The sequence below is a fragment of the Nanorana parkeri genome, unplaced genomic scaffold (assembly GCF_000935625.1).
Source record: "Nanorana parkeri isolate BGI_ZX_2015 unplaced genomic scaffold, ASM93562v1 scaffold1915, whole genome shotgun sequence".
Classification (NCBI taxonomy): Eukaryota; Metazoa; Chordata; class Amphibia; order Anura; family Dicroglossidae; genus Nanorana; species Nanorana parkeri.
Window position 1 is genome coordinate 55,516 of NW_017308183.1, and position 14,920 is coordinate 70,435.

At 44.9% G+C, this 14,920-nt stretch overlaps 1 protein-coding gene across 1 annotated transcript in view; it reads right to left on the reverse strand.

Moving 5' to 3' along the window:
• Positions 1-14,920, reverse strand: part of CNOT3 (CCR4-NOT transcription complex subunit 3) — a gene marked incomplete at its 5' end in the record, with an annotated part of 216,828 nt that overhangs the window by 7,155 nt on the left and 194,753 nt on the right. The window contains one exon of the mRNA XM_018572047.1: positions 11,001-11,126. Coding sequence (XP_018427549.1) covers positions 11,001-11,126 — 126 coding nt within the window. The remainder of the gene's footprint in view (positions 1-11,000; positions 11,127-14,920) is intronic.

Sequence of the window (14,920 nt, forward strand, 5' to 3'; positions counted from 1 at the left end):
ACCTCCCTCTTCCCCCTACCCCACCTCCCTCTTCCCCCTTATATTTTACCTGAATGTACTGAAACCTTGGACACACTTTTATTTTATTTGTTCTTATAATTGTTTTTTGGATTGTAATTTGTACTCTCTGCAATTGGTTACCCTGTGTCGACATGCTTATATCCAGGGCTTGAAAAATCCACTCGTCCTCTCATCTGTGAGGTCAGCCGGCTGGCCGGCCAGGAGCTTTACATTTAAGCGATCGGACGTCTCTAGAGACACGCGATTGCTTGTATTGCAGCAGCTGTCACTGCTGTTGCCGGTCCCAAGACCCGCTGTGCCTGTTGGGGCTGGGACCGGCATGGCTGCTCTATGACAGGAGATCAAAGGGAGTGCAGTATATTACATCACTTCCGCATTCTGTTGTCACTCTCCGGCTTCAGAAGCTGGTGAAGCAGATCTCTGCTTCATCAGCTTCTCTTGGGGTCCCTAGGTGACATTAAGGGTCTTGGAGACATCGGATGTCTCCATAAAGAGGACCTGTCATGTAAATTGGCTATCACATAGGGGGCTTCTTAGGCCTCCATGTGATGGCAATAAAGTGTAAAAAAATAAAAAAAGGAAGAGTAATCTAAAAATTAAAGCATAAAAAAAACATTTTTAAAAGTCCCCCGCCCCCACATGCGTTGGGTGTTCCTACATGCGGAAACAACGTTTGCGCCTATTGTGCGGCACATGTTACATATCACCGCGAACGTTGGAGTATGAGCAATAATTTTAGGGCCATTAACCACTGATAACACTAAACTGATGAGCAGTTAAACGGTTTAAAGTGGCGCCTATGGCCAATTTTTGGTGTGGTCGTTATTTTCCCCCCCGAAATTTATGGTACTTTTTTCATTATTGTCAGGGACCCAGGGGGGCCTTTCCTCACCAGCGCGGGCATCGGGCTCCTCCTCCTCCTGGCAGGGCATCTGGCGCTGGTGTGGCCGGTGCGCATGCGTGAGTCACACAACCGGGTGCACGGTACGCAAGCCGCGCGCAGTGCGCCTGCGCCATCCCACATTCCTGGTGCTACTCAGGCTGGGGGAGGACTCCATTCACCAACTGCCCTCGGCCTTGCGATTGGCTCCTGACTGGTGAAGCTTGCTGGTTGCCCTGGCAACCAGGGGGCGGTCTTGGGTTCCCTGTGTATATAAAGCTGGTCAGAGGTTTGACTCATTGCTGAGTTAGTTATTCTACCTCATGGTGAACACCCAGCTCCCTCCGGTGAAACGGTTTATTGGACTGACTTCCCGGCTACCGACCCTTTGCCTACGACTCTTGCTGCCTGCCACGACCCGGAACTGGACTTAACTACTCTATTTGGATTACCCTTTTGTACTGCGGTTTTGGACATATTTCGGCCCTGCCAAGGGGTTCCACTCCCGGCCCACTTTCTCGGCCTGACAATTATATAGTAAAAAATAAAAACCCCAGTGGTGATTATATACCACCTAAAGAAAGCTCTATGTGCCCCTAAATTTTTTTTATATAAATTGCATGGCTATAGTCCGGTCATGCTGACTGGTGAAAATTTTGACTGACTGGTGAGACACCCTAAATTTTTGTAAGCCCTGCTTATATCCTTATTTTAATACTGTTTGCTATCTCATATCTGTACCACCCTGCTTGGTTTCCCTGCCGTGTCCCTTCTTCCTCTAAATCTCTCTCCTCCCATCCTATCTCCCCTGTCTCTATGTACTTTGCCTATATGTCTGAGATACAGGGTATCCCTTTTACTACTGGATCGACCCCTCCCCCTTGCTCTATAGCCCCCCACCCCTCAGGTAGTTCCAAACTTGATCTTCCTGAGTTGGCAAGCTGCCAAAGTTTTTGTGTACCCCTTCCTACTCCTCCCCCTTTAGAACACCGTCCGAGGAGTGCAATTGCCCCCCTCTCCGATTTCCCTCACCTACGACCATACTTTTTACCTCCAAACCCCTTCTAGTCCAAGTGTCCACGTGAGCAACCCACCCCACGATGATTGCCCCACGATTATTGCCCACAGTTCTTGTACTGTACATACTCCTGTTCTTTCCTTTTCTCTCCTTCATCCTCTCATCTCTTTTTTTTCCCCTCTCCTTTTCTTCATGTGACTGCCCCTCGTCTGCTCCCACAAGTACAGCATTTTCTTTGTTCTGTCTCCATTTGATCTCAAGCTCTGTGTTAAACCTCTTATTGATGGCTCTTCCTCCGCATAATCTTAAAATTGTCTCACATAATGTTGAGGGCTTCATCGCTCCGGTTAAGCGATCAAACGCCCTGGGCTTTACCCTCACCTACGACCATACTTTTTACCTCCAAACCCCTTCTAGTCCAAGTGTCCACGTGAGCAACCCACCCCACGATGATTGCCCCCCGATGCGCAGTTTGGTTCTGATTGGACAGTTCTTGTACTGTACATACTCCTGTTCTTTCCTTTTCTCTCCTTCATCCTCTCATCTCTTTTTTTTCCCCTCTCCTTTTCTTCATGTGACTGCCCCTCGTCTGCTCCCACAAGTACAGCATTTTCTTTGTTCTGTCTCCATTTGATCTCAAGCTCTGTGTTAAACCTCTTATTGATGGCTCTTCCTCCGCATAATCTTAAAATTGTCTCACATAATGTTGAGGGCTTCATCGCTCCGGTTAAGCGATCAAACGCCCTGGGCTTTTATCACTCATGTAAAGCTGATATTCTATTTTTACAGGAAACCAAATTTTCCCTCTTGTCCTGCCCCCGTTACTTGGGCAAGCGTTATAACCACTTTTACAAAGCCTGCTTCAGTGAGAAAAAGGAGGGGTGTAGTTATAGCCTTCCGCTCTAATCTGCCCTTTGCCTGCCACTAACAGATTGCGGACCCTACCAGCCGCTATCTCATCCTCCAAGGATCTTTATATGATATTGATATCACCCTGGCCCTAATTGTTTCCAGCACAGATTTTTCTCTCACTTCCTGCAACAAATCTCCCACCATGGTAGGAGTTTGGTCATCCTGGCTGGTGAATCTAATGTCATCTTGAACCCCTCTCTTGATAGAACTGCTCCTCCTTCTGGGACTTCCCCTCCTGAGTCGGACGCTGCTCAATCTAAATTGATGCGTTCACTGCTAGACCCCACCAAATGGCTGATCTCTGGCGGGAACTACACCCTACATCTAGGGACTACATGTACTATACACACACACACAAGGGAATGGGGTTGCAATGATTGATTTACAAATGGTTAATTATAGGTAAACATTATATAAAGATAAATTCCCTTCAGCACAGGGAGATCCCACAATGGAGCTGAATAGCTAATAATAATATCAACATAGTAGTTTTATCAGAAATATATATATTTAATTAGAAAAATAGAGCAAACCACACAATACATTCCAAAAGGAAAACATGTATCTTGCTGTGATGCATGTTTTCCTTTTGGAATGCTACAAAGCAACACCGTATGAAATAAATGTTTATTTAAACAAGGACACATCAGCGCTTGATCACCCACCCCTCAGGTAGTTCCAAACTTGATCTTCTTGAGATGGCTAGCTGCCAAAGTTTTTGTGTACCCCTTCCTACTCCTCCCCCTTTAGAACACCGTCCTAGGAGTGCAATTGCCCCCCTCTCCGATTTCCCTCACCTACGACCATACTTTTTACCTCCAAACCCCTTCTAGTCCAAGTGTCCACGTGAGCAACCCACCCCACGATGATTGCCCCACGATTATTGCCCCCTGATGCGCAGTTTGGTTCTGATTGGACAGTTCTTGTACTGTACATACTCCTGTTCTTTCCTTTTCCCTGTCTCTATGTACTTTGCCTATATGTCTGAGATACAGGGTATCCCTTTTACTACTGGATCGACCCCTCCCCCTTGCTCTATAGCCCCCCACCCCTCAGGTAGTTCCAAACTTGATCTTCCTGAGACACGATGATTGCCCCCCGATGCGCAGTTTGGTTCTGATTGGACAGTTCTTGTACTGTACATACTCCTGTTCTTTCCTTTTCTCTCCTTCATCCTCTCATCTCTTTTTTTTCCCCTCTCCTTTTCTTCATGTGACTGCCCCTCGTCTGCTCCCACAAGTACAGCATTTTCTTTGTTCTGTCTCCATTTGATCTCAAGCTCTGTGTTAAACCTCTTATTGATGGCTCTTCCTCCGCATAATCTTAAAATTGTCTCACATAATGTTGAGGGCTTCATCGCTCCGGTTAAGCGATCAAACGCCCTGGGCTTTTATCACTCATGTAAAGCTGATATTCTATTTTTACAGGAAACCAAATTTTCCCTCTTGTCCTGCCCCCGTTACTTGGGCAAGCGTTATAACCACTTTTACAAAGCCTGCTTCAGTGAGAAAAAGGAGGGGTGTAGTTATAGCCTTCCGCTCTAATCTGCCCTTTGCCTGCCACTAACAGATTGCGGACCCTACCAGCCGCTATCTCATCCTCCAAGGATCTTTATATGATATTGATATCACCCTGGCCCTAATTGTTTCCAGCACAGATTTTTCTCTCACTTCCTGCAACAAATCTCCCACCATGGTAGGAGTTTGGTCATCCTGGCTGGTGAATCTAATGTCATCTTGAACCCCTCTCTTGATAGAACTGCTCCTCCTTCTGGGACTTCCCCTCCTGAGTCGGACGCTGCTCAATCTAAATTGATGCGTTCACTGCTAGACCCCACCAAATGGCTGATCTCTGGCGGGAACTACACCCTACATCTAGGGACTACATGTACTATACACACACACACAAGGGAATGGGGTTGCAATGATTGATTTACAAATGGTTAATTATAGGTAAACATTATATAAAGATAAATTCCCTTCAGCACAGGGAGATCCCACAATGGAGCTGAATAGCTAATAATAATATCAACATAGTAGTTTTATCAGAAATATATATATTTAATTAGAAAAATAGAGCAAACCACACAATACATTCCAAAAGGAAAACATGTATCTTGCTGTGATGCATGTTTTCCTTTTGGAATGCTACAAAGCAACACCGTATGAAATAAATGTTTATTTAAACAAGGACACATCAGCGCTTGATCTATTATCTCTGCTCGTCCATCAACCATGAAGGGTAATTATAACACCGACCATCAACTATGCTATGTGTACTGAGCCATTGTAGGGAATCTTAGGTTTTAAGATTTTAAATGTTTGTATTGTGTGGTTTGCTCTATTTTCCTAATTAAATATATATTTTTCTGATAAAACTACTTTGTTGATATTATTAGCTATTCAGCGCCATTGTGGGGATCTCCCTGTGCTGAAGGGAATTTATCTTTAAAAGACTACACGTACTATTCTAACCCCCATGCAGTATTCCGGAGGATTGATAATTTCTTTGTCCTGCTGCGCTCCCTCAACTCCTTCATGAAAGCTACCATTTTCTCTGTGCACTCCCCTTTAATGGTGACATGTTCTGCCACTCCCCAACTTCTAACTGGCGCCTCAATGAATCCCTCCTTTCCTTTGACCACTTGCTTGCACTGCAATCATTCTTTCAGCTTAATGTGGGCTCTGTTTCCTCCCCTATCTCCCTCTGGGAGGCACACAAAGCCACCATTAGAGGCAAACTAATCAATTTAGCACCCTACATAAAAAAAAAAACAGGGATGGCAGAATATCTAGGCTGGCTAATGATTTGGTAGATCTGGAGAGCGCCTGGAAGTCTTCACCATCTACGGCCTTAAAGACCCAAGTTGACTCCGCTAAATTGGAACTCAACCTGCTCCTCAATGATAAGGTGGATAGGGAGTTATGCTGGAACAAACAACTCTTTTACATGCGGGCCAATAAACTCGGTCCCCTACTAGCTAAACACCTTAAAATGCTACCCTCTCTTAAGTATGAAGTTAAACTTCGAACCCCTTCTGGTCAGGTCACCACCAACCCATCTAACCATAGTAAATTGTTTCAGGACCACCTGGCCTCTGTATACTCTGCATCCTCCCCCTTTGACCCTGCTGCAGCTCCTGACCTCCTCTTTCGGGATCTCCACTTTCCCTCCTTCTCTTCCACCTTCCGGGACTCCTTGGAAGCCGATATCTCCGACACTGGCGTGTTGGCGTCTATCTCTTCTCTTAAAACTAACAAATCCCCAGGCCCAGACAGCTTCTCCAACCTTTACTATAAAAAATTCAAAGACATCTTGACCTCTCACCTTACATGCCTTTTCAGTACTATGAAATCAGATTCTTTCCTTAACCCCTCCTCTCTTTCCACAGACATCTCTATAATCCCAAAACCTGGTAAAGATGACATGAATGTTGCTAGCTATCGCCCAATATCCTTATTAAATACAGATATTAAACTTTTGGGGAAAAATCTAGCGGTCAGGGTTAACAGAATCTTGAGCTCTCTTGTACACAGGGACCAGGTTGGATTTATGTCCTCTAGACAGGCTGGGAACAGTGTACGGAAGGTGGTTCACTTGATACATCTAATGCGACAGATCATTTTCAGGTTTTCAGTTATCGTTAGATATCCATAAAGCGTTTGATACGTTATCCTGGGACTACATGCACTATGCCCTGACTAGGTGGAACTTTGGGCCCTCCTTCCATGCTTGGGTCTCCGCACTGTACCATAATCCCCCTGCAAGAGTCATGTATATGGGGCATCTCTCTGACCCATTCCCTGTCACACGAGGCACAAGACAAGGTTGCCCTCTCTCCCCCCATTCTATTTATATTGGCCATTGAACCTCTTGTCATGTTGATTCTAGCTCACCCTTTTAATCAGGGGGGTTGAAATTGCACCTTGCTTGCCGATATTCTCATATCCCTTACTCACCCTGTCATTTCTCTGCCTTCCCTTTTCTCCGTTTTGGAGGTCTTATTGTCAACAGTTCCAAGTCCCTCGCTTTAAATATCTCCCTTTCACCACAAGATGTGGATCTTTTAAAACAATATACAAATAAGACACTGGGTTCACTCTCTGCTCTCACACCATTTCATCTCCAATCCCCTTACCTTTTTTGAAGGCATTTGTCTTAAAACTCATCAATCCCCAAACCTTATCTCATAACTATATTCCCAGTTTAACTCCTTGTCCTCTACTAACATTCATAGCTATTTTAATAACTGGCACCAGCACACTAGATCTTTAGAAGAATGGATGTCTATATGGGACGCGGCTTCCCGCTGCTCCCCGTAATATCTTGACCCAAGAAAGGGCCTATAAGGTATTTTCGAGATGGTACCAAGTTCCCTCCCGACTTCGACCTTCAACCGACCTGCCCTGACACCTGCTTTCGGGGTTGTTCCGATGTAGGTGATGTCATGCATATTTGGTGGACATGCCCCTTCTTGGCCCGTTTCTGATCTAAAATCTATAGGCTCCTTTATTCTATCTTCCACATATGAAGATCAAAAGACCCTGGCAGGCTTTACTGCACGCCAAGATTCCACAACTTACCCGGCCCCAATGGCAATTGGCTAACTATATATTCTTAGCAGCCAAACAGATTATAGCCCACTCGTGGAAAAACAACAGGCCATCCCCTAAACCGAATTCCACCAACGTATGTAGGGATTTTTTGTTAACGAACACCTCTAGTATTCTCACTGACGCCGGCAGTGAGAATACCGGAATTCCATAGAATACGGAATATTCTACGGAAATTCCGTAGAATATGGGACCTGTGGTCCTCCATTTTCTTATCGACCCCCGACCCCGTGGCGCTTAACCTTATCCGATAATCACTCCATATAATGCAGCACCCAGGTCACAGTCACTGTTCTTTCCTTCTTTCTCTCTCCTTTCCAACTTCCTTCTTCTCTGCACTTTCTTCTCTTCTCTCATCCACCTTCTTTCTCCCATTTCCCCCAGTGCTGGCTGGTTCTACCAGAACGCATTTGGTTTTGTCTTCCCTGTAACCCTATTATAACGGTTCTATGGTCAGCCGTATGTCTCCCTCCTCTGACCCCTTCCCCCAGATCCCCACATGATGTTATTTTGTGCCGCCTACCCCCTAAGCGACACCTTGTTCCTTTTATTATTTGTTACTATGTGTGTATTTTATACCTTGAAAATTCAATAAAACATATTGAAATGGAAAATGATGGTCATTAGCACCTGCTTGGTATAATTGGTTAATTATACATCTGACTCTAATCCTACAAAATCCCTGACTGTGTGCAAGTGTAATTGATGCTGATTTAAAGCCAAAGGGTGGTCACACTAAATATTGATTTGATTTAGATGTTTCTTCTGTTTACTCACTTTGCATTTTGTAAATTGATAAAAAAAAACAATAAATATATATATTTTTGAAAGCATTGTTACATTACAGCATTTTTTCACACATTCCTAAAACTTTGGCACAGTACATATTCCTCGAAGTGACCTTTGTCTTCCTGTCTGTGGGATCCCAGAAAGAAAGATGCCTTCACCGGGATAACCGATGCCTTATTAAAGACAAAAAAACGGTGGGTCTACTACCGGCAGGAAAGACCATTTCTTCAAAAAAGGAATCCCCAAAGTGATACTGAACAGCAAAACGCTTAGGCTTATGGGTTCCAAAGTGAACCGGAGTGATCCCAGAGGAGCTGTGAGCATTAATCTTCAGTTTCTCAGGCAGAACAAATGAGCGTGTAAACCAACTCCTGTTCCTGAAGAATAGCGGAAGCTACTGTTCAGACATGTCTGGTGCGGAATCCACTGGACCAGAGGGGTAAAACGTGAAAAGCCTCAATGGAACAATTCGTACCAGGAGCAGGCATGCAAACAGCACACAGCTTGAAGGATTCAGACTGCCACACGAAAGCAATGACTGAGGAACCCCACAGCACAAAGTAAATCTAGACAAGAAAAGAAAATATGTTTTCCAGAGCTACTGGAGCTTAACAGAAAATGAGAGAACCAAATCCTAGAAGTGGTGAAAAACACGGAACCATGCCAGGATAGAAGGTTGATTGCCTCAACAACACATCACCACAATGTAGTACCAGAAAACAATTCAGTACAAAACTGTTAGTGCCTAGCAAAGATGATGGCAGCAAGGAAGACAACCTTGTAAGTAAGGCCCAAAAGGGAATATTCCTGATAGGTTCAAAAAGGAAGCAGTGGAACAGTAGAAAAAAATAGGAAGTTGTACAGAGGGAGCTACAGCTACTGTTCATAAACTGAAATATGGATTGGGAGGCTAGCGATCCTTGGAGTAGGACTGCCAGTGCTGAGTGATACCTCAATGGTACCCATGGTCAAATAGAATTGGCAATATGGACTGTCTTAAAAAGAACTGAAACAGTCTTAAAAGGAGAACTATGGGGTCAGGGCTTTTCCCCATAGTTCTCCTTAGGGTAACGTGAGGACGCAAACTAGCGTCCTCCCGTTACCCTAAGCTCAGTATACAGCGAGCTACAGCTCGCGGTATACTGAGACGGCGCAGCCGGAGCAGATCCCGACATCGATGTCGAGATCCACCCAGCTGCGTGAGTGACAGCTGGCTCTGTCTATCTAGAGGCAGAGCCAGCTGTACCCGCCCCCTCCCCCGTCCGTTCCGCCAGTCAGTGCTGGCGGATCGGAGCGGGGAATCCAGCAGAGAGCCGTGACAGGATCGAGAGGTGAGCGAACGCCGGTATCTGTTCGCTCACCTCCCGATCTACTGAGCCGACCTGTGACAGTCTCATTGTCACAGGTCGGATAGAACTATGAGGCGAGTGGAAATCACTCATCTCCTAGCTCTCCTTTAACTGCTTCCCGGCCGGCCATTGTAATGAAATGTAAGCGAGCGTTTTTAAATGTCCTCGGTCTCGCCGCTAGGCAGGGTGCACAAGCGGGAAAACTGCTTAAATTGTAAACAGCCAGTGATGGCTGTTGGTATGTTCGAAGCACTTAACCACTTCCAGCCGGTTCACGTAAATGTACGTTCTCCGCTGGAAGTGGTTATACGAAGAACACGGCAGCTGCAGCCATGTTCTTGGTACTGTTTTAAAAAGCCGGCGACTGCTGTTTAAATACAAGCGATCCGGCGTCTGTACAGGCGCCGGGTCCTCCCAGCCCCCCTCCGCAGAGGTCGGCTTCCTCAGCTCTCCTGTCCCACATGCGAGTCTGATAGTCTGATAGATCGAAAGAGAGATCAGCGGCTTCCAGCTGCAGATCTCTCCTCCGTTTATTGGACCCAGAAGTGATGTGCATTACATAATTTCCGATGTCACTGGGCACAGTCTCCGACTCCTAGAGCCAGAAGAAGCTGATGAAGCAAATCTCTGCTTCATCAACTTCTTTGGGGTTCCTAGGTGACATTAGGGGTCTGAAAGACCCCTGATGTCTCCATAAAGAGGACCTGTCACATTATATTTGCTATTACATAGGGGGCTTGTAAGCCCCCTATGCAATAGCAATAAAGCTGAGCGTAAAATAAAAAACAAACCTGTAAAAATTAAAGTAACATGGAAAAAAAAATGCAAAAAAATTTAGTTTGAAGTCCCCCGCCCCCCACGTGCACGCACATACAACGCAAACACGCGTCAAATGCGCCTTTGTGCAAGACAAAAATTGTGCCACACGTTACATATCGTCGCGAGCGTCAGAGTGAAAGCAATAATTCTAGGCCCATCAGTGTTAGCACTAAAGTGATAGAGTCGCACAAGCGTTTAAATCGTCGCCTATGGGAAATTTTGGTTATTGTAGTTTTTTGCGGTTTCACGGATGCACGCAATTTTAAGGGCTGACATGTTTGTATGTATTTACCTGGAATGACCCCATCTTTTATATTTTACCAAAAAATTGGGCATTATATTCTGTGCAGTAAAATTTCATTTTAGTGTATTTGATCTTAAAAATACTTGTTTGATAAACATTTGCGCAAATACCGTGCAACATAAAAAATTGCAATTTTTATTTTTTTTATTCTACAGAGCCTCTGCTTTCAGAAAATATATAATTGTTTGGGGGTCTGTAGCTGTTTGCACACCAGAAATTCAGATTTTATCATGTGTGTGCAAATGAAGAAACTGCTCTGGGCAGCAGATGCTCTGAACAAGAGAATTACACAAACCTGCTCAAATTCATCAGTTATTGTCTTGGGTTCCTCGTGCCTCTGAAACCACATCATATATTTGGTGTGAAACCTCCAAGACTGTTTCTTCAATGCTTTAGCAGCTAAATACTGTGCTTTAGTGCCCTGAAAGAAAAGCAAGAAAATAAAACTTTGTTTATATCAAGTCAAAAAAGCATTAGATTTTCTCAAATTTCCTGTTTTGTGGAGCCGTTTCACCAGGCAGAAAGTAAGGGAAAATGTGCAAAAAGTACACAGACAAAAATACAAAATGGGATAGTTCGAGCCACCCCCTGCTCTCCTAAAAAAAATATTTGACTTACCTGTAAAAGTCTGCTCTTGGAGTACAGTATAGGATCAGTCTTAACCATGGGACATCCAAAATTGGTCCAACTGAGGGATGGGTAACTAAACACCAACAGGTCCACATAATGTGTTAAAGAGGGCTTGACAACTCAGAAGGTAGCCTGAAGCCCCTTAGGCCTGAAAATGACATAAGATGAGACCTGAACATCCACCTGGTAAAACTTAGACATGCAAATGAAAACCAAGTGGCAGGCTAGCAAATCTGTGAACACATACCTGATGCCGTTTTCAGCACTAACAGATCTGCTAAAGTGCACCTTGAAAACAAAAGGGAAGAACCCTATCCCTTCAGACTAAGGGCTCGATTGATGACTTGTCTAATCCACCTAGGTATGGTGGAACTAGAGGCGGGAAGCCACCTACAGGAAATTTCTAAAAGGACGAAGAGGGTATCCAACTGACAAAAAGAAGCTGTAGCAGAGAGCTAGACACTGACAGTGTGTACCACAACCACACAGTGGGGATAAATTTCCCAGGAATGCTTCAAAGCAGGACTAAAAGGACAATATCCTGGTTAAGGTGGAAGGAAGAAACCACCTTGGGGGAGAAAGGAGGCCTTCAGACTACCTTATCTCTGTGTAACACTAGATAAGGCTCTCTACAGGATAAGGCCACCAACTTAGAAACTTGCCTCGAGCAGGTGATAGCAACGAGAAAGACCACATTGGAAGTGAAGTCAGATAACGGAAAATCCCTGATGGGCGCAAAGGACAGCCCGAAGGGCTTACAGAACCAGATTCATCCCACACTGTCACCGGGAACGTACAGTGGGAGCAATGTGAATGACACACTGTCTTTATCAATGGCCATCTTTGGAACAACATAGAAGACAGGATCCAACCGAGTATTTCCAGGAATGGAACTTCCTAGCCTCAACCATGCAAGTAAGCCTTCCAGGTGTAAAGGTAAACCTTGTGAAAAGCCAACTTCTTAGGATTCAAGTGAGTGAGGAAGATCAACTTCAATAGGACCATATGCCTCAGGGTCTGGGTTTCAACAGCCAAGCCTAGACAAGCAATCAAGAAGAATGATAGACCGGCCCTTGGGACAGAAGGTCTGGAAGGTCGGGAATAGCCCACAGAAAATTTGTCAGAGTACCACTGGGCCAGTTTAGTGCAATGAGAATCAACAGGATGCCCTCCATCTCAATCCTGCAGAAAAGACGAGGGAGAAGCTTTGAACCAGGATGCTGAGAGGTCCAACGTAGAAGGGGAAACAAAACTGTCCTGCGTTCTAAAATGCTGATTGGAAGCCAAGCTTTCTCTGGCGACCAAATCCTCTGAACCAAGAGAGTATACAGGACTCTTCCTCAGCCTGCTGGCATCTATTGTGAAAACCTTTCACATCATAGGGAGAAATAACCTGTCTGACTCCAGTGTCAGATTGGAAATCCACCAGGTCAGGCAGCAATCCAGATACTAATTCAGTTTGTCCCATGCTGCTGGGGCAAGTACCTTAATGAAGACCTGGGGTACTGCAGACACACCAAAGGGGAGAGCAACAAAGTGTTAATGTTGTGTGCCCACAACAAAATGTAGATAGTGTTGATGGTGGAAAAATGGGGATGTCTAAGCATCCCTGATGACCCCAGAGGCCAGAAGATCCCCGTATTGAAGGGAGGAAATGGCTGACCTGGCAGATTCCATGCAAATCCTTTGAACCCAAAGGAGCATGTTGAGAATCTTCTGATCCAGAACAGTGCAAATGCCTCCTCTTGCATTGGGAACAGTGATTGAATAGAACCCCTGGAAACATTCCTCAATAGGGATGGGACCGGATCAATGACCCCCTAGGAGAGGAGCTGCTATAGAGCAGAGCACAGATCCGTCTCCGTTTGCAGAGAGGAAGGCAAATATGAGAGCGGGGAGGAGCCATAGACTGAAACCCCAGTTTGTAGCCCCTGGATAATATGCCCTGGATGAGACATCAGGAATCTTTTGGGTCCAGATCATGGACGAGTGAGGTGTCTCCGTAATGCAAGGGAGGCTTACTTTAAGACTTGGCAGGCTTCGAAGTACAAGTCTTTAAACACAACTGTGTGCATGATTTAGCTGAAGGCCTACCTGCTGGAGTTTTTCGTCTTTCTTTTCTGGTGAAGAAAGGAATTCTTACCTCTAGTCACTTCCTTAATAAAGGAGTCCAAGGAGTTACCAAAGAGGCATTCTGTTTCAAAGGGAGGAAGGAGGAATCGAGTCCGCGCAGGAGCAATGGCAGCTTCATGCGAAAGATGCATTCAAGTACCTTAACTATTAACAAAAAATGAACTTATTTGTGTATCACTCAGGATTTAACTCTTAAATTTAATGGCACGTTAAAGATGACAGCATTTGTCTACGGCTGCGACACTCCATTTTTGTGTTGCAGCCTGAGTGCTGCTAATAACTCAAGGGGGGACAAGAGCATCAGAAAACTGGGCCAGGGAAGGGCACTAGGCCTGACTCACCAGAGCAGATTCTCCTCATAGATCACAGGATATTAGCGGCAAGCTCCATCCTGGCTTTGTCCTCCTTGGGGGCATACCCCCAATGGTGCCTTTAGGGACAGGGCTCCACCAGCTGATGGACCATGGGCCTGGAACTGTATAGTACCCTGCAGTTAACTTAACGTGCTGCATTATGTGCCAAGGTGAGCGCCTAAGGGGCGGCTCAGGGCACGAAGCAACATTTCAGGTCGGTCCCACATCTTCTTCCAGATGGGGTCCAGCTATATTCTCTCAAGGCTCAGATGAGTAGTCAACTGACTTGGAAAGTTGCAGGAAGGGAGCCATAGTGGCAAAGGAGCAGCTAACTTGCTAGAGGAGTTGAGAAAAAGAGAAAATCCATAAAGCAGATGAGCTTCTTTCAGGAGGCAGATGTCTATCAACTGAGAACACTAGCAAAAAAATAAAAACCACTGCCGCTTGCTGGGGGTGGGAAGGGTTACACTAGGGCTGTTCTTGCATTTTTTTTTGCCAGTGTCCAACTCACTTAAAGTGACGGTAAAACCCATGGTTAAGATTGTGTCCTGTACAGTATGATTAAGAAGGCTTTTCTTCTGTGTTGCTGTTGGGAGAGTTCCCTTCACTACTTCTCTAACACAGGCCTGATAGTAATTATAGCCTGATGGGGTTTTAACCCTTCCCTCCAAATAGACAAAAAATGTTTACCAAAACACATAGCATCACCCCATGCATATTTTAATGCATAGCGGTGCCATTCATTTTGAATGGCACCTCAAGGCACTAAAGTAATCCATCTTGGATACATTGCATACAATGTACAGCAGCACACTGCAAAATATGGTAATACACTACTATGAATTGTAGTGTGCTGTTTCAGGAAAAATATTTCAGCTGCACTAGCAGCCCATTCAAATAAATCAGATGCCGTAGGATAACGCACATTAACACACCAGACCGTACAGTTCTTTATAAGTGACTGGGAACCTCAGGCACTTTTTCTATGAATCTTATTATAGTTATAAAAATGTAGTCTTAATAAAAGGTAAACTCCATGTAAGTGTAAAAACATTTAACCCAGTTATCAGATAGAGATTATATATATATATATATATAT